This window comes from Vigna unguiculata, chromosome 4 (genome assembly GCF_037176805.1).
Source record: "Vigna unguiculata cultivar grain cowpea cultivar isolate G323 ecotype 2 chromosome 4, ASM3717680v1, whole genome shotgun sequence".
NCBI lineage: Eukaryota > Viridiplantae > Streptophyta > Magnoliopsida > Fabales > Fabaceae > Vigna > Vigna unguiculata.
In genome coordinates, this window is record NC_140795.1 from 31515309 (window position 1) to 31526925 (window position 11617).

Consider the following 11617-nt stretch of genomic DNA (forward strand, 5'->3'; position numbering starts at 1 on the left):
TATATTAAGCATTTATAAACCATAGGGATCTAGAGAAAACAAATTTGCATCGTTACCAAGGAAGACAAAAATGTGTGGTGTATCGGTGTCCAGTAGGTAAATAAATCATTTAAATCCGGTAAATGTGTGGCTGGTACATCCGGATTTACGTGTTTATTAGATTTCGAAATCTAATTATCTAAAACTATAGATATTTATCGGATTTTGAAATCCAATTTTATCTGTGTATTAGATTTTGAAATATGGTTATGTGAAGTTGTGGTCACGCGATTTTGAAATCCAATTTTATTTGCAAAAGAAAGCCCAAAGCCACAACCACCTACTAGGGATATTGAAATCAAAAAGGTTACCTCAAATTTTGAAAAATAATAATAATACAATGCATATGTATATTTACAGATTAACTCAACAAATTGAAATGCAGCAAAACATCAATACATTATTTATACATATGTTGCCAGAAATTAATATACATTAGTTTTGTTTCCTTTGAAATTTTAAATTTCTGAATCCTCCCTTGTGTTGGCCATACATAAATCTTCATAAATTGTATCTCTAGTCACCATAGTTGCTGAAAGAAAAAATTATATTTCTTGACTCATATCCGAAGAACTAGGAAGTTCAGATACTTTAACAAATGGTAAAGGATATATGGTCTTTTTTTCCGTAAAAGGAAGTGTTAGTGTATGGCCGGGTACAGCAAGGGGAAAATGGCCGGGATCATCCCGGCCCAAGTATGAACATCCTCACACTCTGGCCCAACCACAGGGGCTTGGATCCAGCGCAACGCTGGCAGCCCAATAAGCGCAGTGGCCGGGTACTTCTCGACCCTCTTGGCCGAGTACATCCCGGCCCAAGGGGTGGCAGGTGGAACATGTGGTTATGACGCAGAGGCACAGAGGGGCAACGCGCAATCAAACCCTAAAAGGGAAGGAGTTGATATTTGAAAAGCACAGACGGCCAAACCCCAAAAAGGAAGGAGTTGATATTTGAGAAGTACAGACGGCCAAACCCCAAGAAGGAAGGAGTGGATCTTTAACAAAAGTACAGACGGACAAACCTTAGAATGGAAAGAGCTGATCTTTATCAAAGACACAAAAGGCAATTTCAGCCAATAAGGAAAGAACCGATACGTGCAACCTCAGTTAGAAAGGGAAAGAATCGATCCTCGAATACAAACGACCCATAAATATTAATAACAGGTCCATTAAGAAATTAGTATAAATTAAGGCCTAGTGAACAGGTAAAGGTACGCTTTTCTCACTAACCACTTACACCTCATATCAATCACTTTCTGACTTGAGCGTCGGGGTGCCTGCAGGTACCCCCCATCCCCAGAGTGCAGACGACAGGGAGATCCAGAAGGAGTCTAGGGCGGAACAGGAGAAGAGGGTTCTTGAGATCGTCTGGTTCTGCACTCAAATAGTATTGATCAGGTACAATTGGCGCCCACCGTGGGGCCAGACAATTCTCAAGCAGGATGGTGTCGATAAGAGCAGCAGTCGATCAAAATTCAGTAGCAGCGAAGATGCAACGAGAGATGAACCGCCAGTTGGAGGAATTAAGGCGCAAGAATGAAGAAGAGTTAAACGCCCTAAGGGAGGAGAATCAGCGGATGCGAGTGCAAATTGAGCAGAATGCCCCACAAAGGGAGGAATCCCATAGCAATGAAGAAGGAGGGGACGGTACCGGGCGAGACGAGTCTCGAGTACAAACCACCACCAAGCAAACAGAAGCAAGGCCCAGAGAAGCCAGACGCCACTCCTTCATGGACGGGATCATGGAAGTGGAACTTCCCGCACGCTGGAAGGGGTTAACTATGAGCCAGTACGATGGCACTACTAATCCGGAGGAGCGCGTGGACATCTTCACCACCCAGGCAGGATTGTATACTTCGGATGATGCAATCCTCTGTCGTGTTTTCCCAACATCCCTAAAAGGGCCTGAACTCAATTGGTTCACACGATTACCACTCAACTCTATCGATTGTTTCGATACGTTGGCCACCCGTTTTGGCATACAGTTCGCCACCAGTAAGCCACACCATCTTACTTCTCTGGCATTGGTAAATATACGACAGGAAAAAGGAGAGTCTCTGCAGGAATTTATGGAACGATTTGGGAAGATATCCTTGAATATCTCTAATTTGAATCCTGAGGTCACCATGCACCACCTCATAACAGCATTAAAGCCTGGCCCTTTCGTTAACAGTCTATGCAAGAAGCCCGTGAACAATCTGGATGAGCTTCGGACCAGGGCCACCAAATTCATGCAGATGGAGGAACTGAAAGAATTCCGCAATACAACTCGACCAAACGCATAGGAGAAGAGGCACCATGATAGAGAGCGAACGTTAGCACCCCGATCCGGCCACAGGTTCAAAGACTCTAGGCAGCCGAAGTACAGCAGGTACACACACCTTGTGTCCAATAGAGCCAGAATTCTGGAGGAAGCACTGAACACCGATCTAATAACAGCCCCTCGAAGGGCTCCGACTCCCCCGAACGCCAATACCACCAAGCATTGCCGGTATCACCAAAATTATGGGCATACAACGGAAGAATGTTTTACCTTGAAAGACAAAATCGAGGAACTGATACAGGTGGGACACCTAAGAAGATTCGTAAAACGGGAAGGCGGGGGATTCTCTTCCAGGGGAGAACGAGAAAAATGCTACGAACAACCACGAAGGACATCAGGATACCGAGAGAGGGAAGGAGAAGGCACCCGAAAAGGGGCTGAACCCAAAAAAGATTATGAGCGGGATAGGAGAGAAAGACCGCTGAGAGGAATAATTAATTACATTTTAGGAGGCTTCGTAGGAGGTGGAGCCACTACGTCCGCAAGAAAGAAGTACGTACAAGCAATTCAGAGCGTCAATGCCGTAACAGTGTGTCCCAGGCAGCACATGCCACCCATCACGTTTCGAGACGATGATTTCCAAGCGATCGACCCCCAACATGACGACCCAATGGTGATATCAGTAGAGATCGAGGACTTCGCGGTCAGAAAAACCCTGGTGGACCCGGGTAGTTCGGTGGACATCCTATATTGGGACACTCTCAGAAAGCTGAAAATTCCAGAAGGGGAGATCCAAGAATACTCAGAACCAATCGAAAGCACAGAAGAATTCCATTTCGATGAGCATCGGTACACCCATGTCAGCAGGACACTTGTAAAGACCTTCGAGATGCGGGAAGTATTATAACGGAACGTTTATTTGTTCGCCTGGAGCGCGGCCGACATGCCAGGCATTGACCCAAGAGTAGCCAGTCACAAATTGTCTATTTTTCGGGAAGCTCGGCCCGTCGCTCAGAAGAGAAGAAAGATGGGGGGAGAAAAAAGGGAGGCAGCCAAAGCGGAAGTACAAAAGTTAATTTCGACAGGCTTCATCAAGGAAGCCACCTACACGACCTGACTAGCCAACGTAGTGTTGGTAAAAAAGGCGAATGGCAAATGGCGAATGTGTACAGACTACACCAACCTCAACAAGGCGTGCCCTAAAGACACGTACCCTCTCCCAAGCATCGACAGATTGGTAGACGGTGCAGTTGGACACAAGGTGCTTAGTTTCTTGGATGCATACTCTGGGTACAATCAGATCCCAATGTATCCTCCTGATAAAGAAAAAATGGCGTTCATCACGGAAGAAGCTAACTTCTACTATGAAGTCATGTCTTTTGGCCTAAAAAATGCTGGAGCCATATACCAGCGGCTGATGGACAAGGTGTTTCATCATCTCATCGGAAAAGTGTATGGAAGTCTACGTTGACGACATGGTAGTCATGTCAGATTCACTCGAACAACACGTCAAAGATTTGGACGAGGTCTTGGCGGCCATACGAAAGTAGGACATGAGATTGAATCCAAAAAAGTGTGTTTTCGGGGTTGCAGGCAGAAAATTCCTAGGTTTCATGTTAACCCACAGGGGAATAGAGGCCAACCCCGACAAGTGCCAAGCAGTTGTTAACATGAGAAGTCCAACCAACATCAAGGAGATACAGAGATTGGTAAGGAGGCTAACTACATTATCACGTTTTGTGCCTAAATTAGTAGAAAGAATCCAATCGATGCTCATGCTCATAAAAAAAGCGCAAAAATTCGTATGGGATGAGGCTTGCGAGCAATCTTTTCAAGCGTTGAAGGAGTATTTGTCTTCTCCCCCAGTACTACAGAAGCCTAGCAAGGAAAAACCCCTGTTAGTATATCTAGCCATCTCTACCAATGTTGTTAGGGCGACCAATATACAAGATCAGGTGGGCGACCAGCGACCTACTTTATCAGCAAAGCCCTACACGATGCAAAATTGCGGTACCAGACGGTGGAAAAGGTAATCCTAGCACTTGTGATAACAACCAGACGATTGCGACCATACTTCCAAGGGAACGAGGTAATAGTCAAATCTGACTACCCAATACACAAAGTATTGAGGCGACCCGACCTCGTCGGCCGAATGGTTGGATGGTTCGTAGAACTATCTGAGTATCATCTTCGATGTGAAGCCTGAGGACCGATTAAGGGACAATGCCTGACAGATTTTGTCAACGAATTAACAGGAGATCCTAACGTACGCGAGGAAGGTTGGATCCTGTCAGTGGATGGCTCCTCCAGCGCGAAAGGCGGGGGCGCTGGAATTTTTTGCAAGGACCAAATGATTTGCTACTCGAGCAAGCCTTGCGCTTTGGTTTTAAACCCTCTAACAATCAAGCAAAATATGAGCCATTAATAGCAGGGTTGACCCTCGCAGCAGACATGGGAGCAGATACGGTGACATGTCGAATTGATTCTCAGCTGATAGTAGGACACTTGGACGACACTTTCCAGGTAAATGACCCCCTCCTATTATGATATTATCACGTTATGCAGGACATGTTGAACAGATTCAGAACAACCAGCGTAAAGCATGTTGATAGATCCTAGAATTCCAGAGCCGACTTGTTCTCGAAGTTGGCGACTACCAAAGTAAAGGGGCAACATCATACAGTGATCCATGCCACGCTTGACCGTCCTACTATAACCTTGGCAGAATGCAATGCTATTGAGACAGTTGTACCAGAGGAGGAAGAGTGGATGGCTCATATTATACAGTTCATTCAACATGGTGACACAGACGGAATTGATGATCCTATCATGCGTAGAAAAGCTTCTCGATTCACTTTGGTTGGTGGAGAATTGTACAAATGAGGCTTCTCCAACCCTCTGTTAAAATGCGTCACAAACCGCCAAGCCCAATATATTATGGAGGAGTTGCACACGGGGATTTGTGGCTTACATTCAGGATCTCAAACCATGGCAGCTCGGGTGTTACGAGTAGGCTACTATTGGCCGACTGTAAAATAAGACTGCGCAAAGTACGTAAGGAAGTGCGCCCAGTGTCAACAACACGGTAACATGATACATCTCAAGTCAGAGGAGTTGCATGGTATTAGCTCCCCTTGGCCTTTCGCCAAGTGGGGCATGGATATTTTAGGGCCCTTCAGCCCAGGGAAAGGTCAGGTAAAGTTCCTATCGGTAGCTATAGACTACTTCACTAAGTGGATTGAGGTAGAGCCACTGGCCTTGATCACGGCCCAACAGGTACAGAAATTTGTCTGGAAAAATATAGTGTGCAGGTTTGGCATACCAAGCATCGTCATAACAGATAATGGTAGACAGTTCATCGACAAGGGGCTAGCCGAGTTCTATAAGGGACTCCATATACAACATATTACCAGCTCGGTCGAGCACCCACAAACAAATGGGCAAGCCGAAGCAGCAAACAAGGTCATACTGCGAGAACTTAAGAAGAGGTTGGGAGATGCCAAAGGAAGGTGGGCTGACAAGTTATTAGAGGTCCTATGGGCATATCGCTGCACCCCGTAGTCAGCAACACAGAAGACACCTTACTGCTTAGCCTATGGAGTAGACGCAATGATCCCGGTCGAGATTGGAGAGCCCTCTTTACGACGTCATCTGTTCAACACGCGTCTTAATGAAGAAAGTATGCTAACAAGCCTAGACCTAGTTCAAGAGCTCCGAGATCAAGTGCGCATTCGGGAAAAGGCATCCAAACTAAGGGCCCAACGCCGCTATAATACCAAAGTCAAATCCTGATCTTTTCACCGGTGAGATCTAGTATGGCGTATGGCAAGTGCCACCCAGAAGCATGAAGGGATGTTCTCGCCCAATTGGGAAGGGCCATTCCAAGTCAACGAAGCTGTGGGAAACGGCGCATACAGGTTGGAGCACCTATCTGGTGCCCCTGTCCCAGCCACCTGGAACGCCTCACATCTCAAGTTTTATTACAGTTAGTTTGTCAAACATTTATTTTTCAGACTCTTTTGTAATTTCGATTGCGCAATAAATGATGTACTCTTTCCTATCTTGATCTTTTTTCCGTAAGGAGGGTTTTTGGTCAAGAATATTTTAACGAGGCATCATAGCCATAAATAAAGCATGATTATTTCATTATTATCCTATAATTACTTTATCTATTGTCAACACACATATATATCCCGATCAAGCACAACAAACAGTTAAAATTTCGCACTCTCTCATGGAAAAGGAAGCTTCATCGAACTAGATGATCCCCCCATATCTATACCAATGGGAAAGGAAGCTTCATCGCCCTAGATGATCCCCCCATACACAACCATACAAAAACTTAAGGAGCAGACGACCTAAAGGAAAACACCATCCTGGCCAGAAGTGGCCGTGTACATCCCGGCCAGGAGCGGCCGAGTACATCCCGGCTAGAGGTGGCCTGCCACATCATGGCCAGAAGTGGCCGAGTACATCTCACCTTCACCTGCAAATACAAATGGCTAGCAACATACAAAGAGGCACAAGCAGCAGATGCAAACATAAAAATCTAAAGAAGAAAGTTCAAAGCATGGCATCCAAACATACAATGTGTGTTAATACATGTCCAACAGGTAGTAAACCAAAGCTCGACAAATAGTTTCTAAAACTAGAAAATACAAAACAACATGTCAATCCTCGGGGGAAGCAGTAGGTTTCTGTTGCCCAGCAACAGGGATGTCCTCCACAGCCATGACGGATCCTTCGTACACATCCTCATCAATATTAAAACGCCCATCTCCCACATCAAAGTTAAAATAGTGAGTAGCCTAGCGCAGGGCCTTGTGGAAACCCTCCTCATGTTGGGACATCACGTACCCCTCCAACTGGTAAATCCGGCCAGCTTTCTCAACGTTATCCCTTTTCTCGGCCGCCAACTCCTCCTCTTGACGCTCCAGGGCCGCTTGGGAATCCTCATCATTTTTCTCAAAATCCCTGCAGTGCGCTTTCAAGACATTATGCTCTGCTAGCAGCTGTGATCGCTCATTTTTCACACTTCCCAACTGAAGCGAAACCTCTTGCCTCCTGTTATTGGCCTCAGCCAATTCCCTCTGTAGACTCTCTATCTCAGCAGCCAGTTTGCTTGTCTCTGGCAGTTGGCTTAGCACTGTGTTCAGATGGCGACCCATCACCATTGCCCTAGCAAGAAATTCATTCAGTGCATACAGCACAATCTCAGGGCGCATGGCTGAAACAATCTCAGCCTCCTTCGACGATAAGGAAAACCTCTATGCCTTGGTTGATTTTGAGTTGCGCATCAAACATTGCAGACAAAGAGTCAGTCGCACTATCAGTAGAGGAAGTACCTCGAGACTTCTTGGGGGAGGATGACCGGGGAGTACTCGGCCTTACGGTACGATCCCTACACTTGCTTTTCTTCTTCTCCACAGTAGGAGGCATCAGGTCGCCCTTCTGGGAAGTCATCTCCGCAGGACCACGACCAACACTCTCACCCCGCTTCCTCTTCTCCTCCTCTAGCTTTTTCCTCCTCAGTTCCAGAAACACTTCTTTACCAGAGGGACCAGCAATAGCCATGATATCTGCAAAAAGAAATAAGTGTTAGTCCAAACATACCAGACGCATATCTATGGGGAGTCAGACGAACATACATACTGAAAAGGTCATTGAGCGAATGAGAGGAACTAAACACACCAATAATTTTCTTGGAGGAGAGTTTCTTGGGCAATTGGTCCAAATAAGACAGCACACACAGGTCCTCCTGGGCAAGGGATGTTCTCGGCCAGTAGAACGGGAATTTGGGCTCGCCATTTTCAAAATAAAAATATCCAGCCCCAGCGGACCGGATGACTACCTTAAAGAAACCAGTCTTAAACCTTTTAAAAGATTGCGTATAAGACGCAAGTAGACACTGGTGGCTTTGACCCACTAGAGACAACCAACTAACCAGCTCCCCCAGACGCGTACAGTAGTACTGCAAGAAAACTTGCGGGGAGGGCCTCAAATGCTGAAAAGTGTTCACATTTTTCAAAGTTAATCTTTCATGAAACAATCTTTTATTACTCAAAATTAAAGAAATTTTTGTTCTTCCAAGTTATTAATTATAAAGAAAGTAATTATTTTTTTTGTCTCAATGCACTATCATATATAGTTGTGCATTAGGTCATTTTTAACTTAGCTTCTTGAAGAAGCTTTTACAACTTGGAATATCTATTTTCAACATGTTTAGTTTCCTAATTTTGACAACATTAATTATGAATAACTTTTTACTTTGCATGTTCCCACAAAAAATTGGTGTTGGAAAGAATATCAAGAACTTATCTCTGATTATGAATAAGAGTTATACCAATAACTGCAAATAATTTTTTTTCACTTTTCAAGAATTAGTTTACCTATTCTTAGATGTTTGCATTAATAATTATTAAAACTTTAAATATCAAAACTACGAATGATGTTTTGTGCCACTCAATGCACCTCCAAACATTGCAGTGTTATCTACATATCTACCAAATCCATCCAAATACTTTAAATATTTCTACAACCTAATTGATTTAATGTATTATAACTTATAATTAATATTAATTTAATTTTTTTAATTCAATCTCTTTATAAACATTTCAAAACCTCTCAATTTGCCATAATTACTTCTCATCTTCTACCATCACCTAATGTACATTTAATTATTGAATTAGCAGTCTATAATGTCCATGGTTGGAATTTGAATTTTAAATAAATGAATTCGAAATTGAAACTTACTATTTTTACATTTTTTTATATATAATAGATTAATAAATGGAAATGTTGTTGCATATCATAATTTGGTTTTTGAGTATACAATATTTTTATTGAGTTTTAATTTAAATAGGACTCTCTAAATTTAAATTGTTTAAAAAAAATTTAATTTCTTATATTTAAAATTATTAAAAAAAATCCATATATTTGATTTTCAATAAAAAATTAATATATTTCACACCATCTGTCCTAATTATTATTAACATAATTACTATTACTATTATCATAACTATAATTCTCTCAAATAATTATATAACTATAATTCTCTCAAATAATTATATTTCATTTTAACATTTTTTTAAATGTTAATGTTATTATTACTATCGATATTGTTATTATAATTATAACATTCTATTCTATTCTATTATATTTTAATTTATTTCTTTAATTATTTTTCAATCATTAATATTAATATTATAATTATTACTATTATTAATTAATCAATTATTATATATTTTAATTAATTATTATTATCATTAATGTTAAAAATATTAATTTTGTTTAATATTATCATTTAAATTAATAATTATATTTTAATCAATTATTATTTTATTATTATTATTGTTTACTTATGAATTTTACATTTGGATTTACTCTAAATTAAAATCTTTTATTACACTTTATTATTTTATTAACAGAATTTGTTGTAATATTAAATTAATTTTTAATTATGATAATGTCATGTTATTTTAATCACAAAAAATTTGTAAAATCTTATTTTTAAATATAATATGTAAATATTTATTAATAATTATAAACAATAACTTTTATAGTGAACATTCATAAATACTTGCTATGTTTGTTATTAAATTTTAAATATATGAAAAAAATAGTTATTTTTTTTCATAAAATATAAAATATCTAAATTTGTTATATATTTATAAAATCGTAATTAATATTTTTTATTTCAATTGTAATTATTACTTTTTTTAAATTATTTTTAAAATATTATTTGTAATATTTTTTATTTTAAATTATAAGTTTTTATTTGATTTTAATTTTAGAATATTATTTAAAAAGTTTTTAAATATTATTTATAATATTAATATTAATAGCGAATGACATGTAATCCTATATTTTATTAATTTTTTCTTGAAAATTCACTCCATTATACTTTTGCTTATTTTAGTGTATTAATTAATTTGACATACTGAATTTTTTAATCTGTTTAACTAAATAAAACCAAAGAGCCTCTGCGAAGTTTTTACTTACTCATTTGCAAACTTATCTCTTAAAAGAATTTATCTTTTGATTTTTCAAAGCATTTATACAAAGGTAACACTATCATACCACCAATTCATATCCTTTTTTGCCTTAATCTTATTGGAAAAATAAAAGAGGAATGAATGAAAAACTAAAAATCACTTTGAATTACCAAAACATCTCATCGTATACAAGACATTAAAAAAATCTTAACCGATGATGATGACAGGTATACAAAATTATAACTCGCAACTTTTTAAAAAATAATATTTTTATTTATATAAATTACACATACCACTCTCTCACACAAACAGAATAATTAAATATTTTTTCACATATATATATATATATATATATATATATATATATATATATATATAATAATTCAACGTATAATTAATTTTTTTTTGTATATTTTTGAAGTCAACATTTTAAAATTGGTTTATCTTTTGTAGTCTTTGATAGTTTACTATTTATATTTTTTTATCGTCTAACATTTTATCTTTTCAGAATCTCTTATTTACATTTATTTCAATTTTTTTTGTCATCTAACTTTTATATTTTTAAATAGTGTAATCAACAATTTTTATATTCTTCATCATTTTTGTTATTTTTGGAAATCTAACATTTATGTTTTTCTACACTGTGTGTAAGGTTCCATTTAATTATTACGCGAAATTAAAGGAAACGTCCCACAAAATAGTACTGTAGCGTAGTCCTGGGGTCCTTAACACAACCCCTACAACCTGGGCACATCACGATACCAACGGAAACCAAATACAAGTCTAGCAGAAGAGAAAAGAGTAGCAAGGCGTAAAACAATACATGGGCCATAGCCCTAATGAAAACCATGAAGAAAATAAAAAGATCCAGCCCCGATGGCTAAGCAGCGGAATCGCCATTTCCTTGCTGACCACGAGAACCTCGCCCATCTGCTCCCATCAATCAAATTGATGATCATCGCAAGAAAGAAGAACCACATACAAGACAACCACACAACAACAGGGTAAGCTAGAGCCAACAACATTTTTATCATACAGTCAAATATATATTTTCACCATTCAATATCCATACAACATCCAAGCATGTTATGACTTTCCAATCAATACACTATGACTCGACTCGACTCATCCGCATACGTATAACTTGGTCGGATTCAGCGGATGCCCACACTTGTGGAGGATACCTCTGCTCACCCCCAAGCTGCTCACCCCCGAGCTATGTATTACAAGTGTTACAATGAATCAATTTCCCTCACCACAAGGTTAGCTCTTAATGAATTTCAGGCCTCCTGTTACTCTCATCACAGGAGTCAGTCCGCTCT

General features: G+C 39.5%; 1 protein-coding gene across 1 annotated transcript; it reads left to right on the forward strand.

The window, feature by feature from the left end:
* The first annotated feature begins 1480 nt into the window (after positions 1–1480).
* LOC114180626 (uncharacterized) lies at positions 1481–3208 on the forward strand. The gene is made up of 2 exons (XM_028066929.2): positions 1481–2227; positions 2324–3208. Exons 1-2 carry the CDS (start codon positions 1481–1483, stop codon positions 3206–3208), a joined length of 1632 nt encoding a protein of 543 aa, XP_027922730.1.
* The last annotated feature ends 8409 nt before the right edge of the window (positions 3209–11617 follow it).

Coding starts and splice junctions, on each gene's coding strand:
- LOC114180626 (XM_028066929.2), top strand. CDS start 1,481: ATGGTGTCGATAAGAGCAGCAGTCGATCAAAATTCAGTAGCAGCGAAG. Junction 2,228..2,323: donor ACAGTCTATGCAAGAAGCCC/GTGAACAATCTG, acceptor CCAAACGCATAG/GAGAAGAGGCACCATGATAG.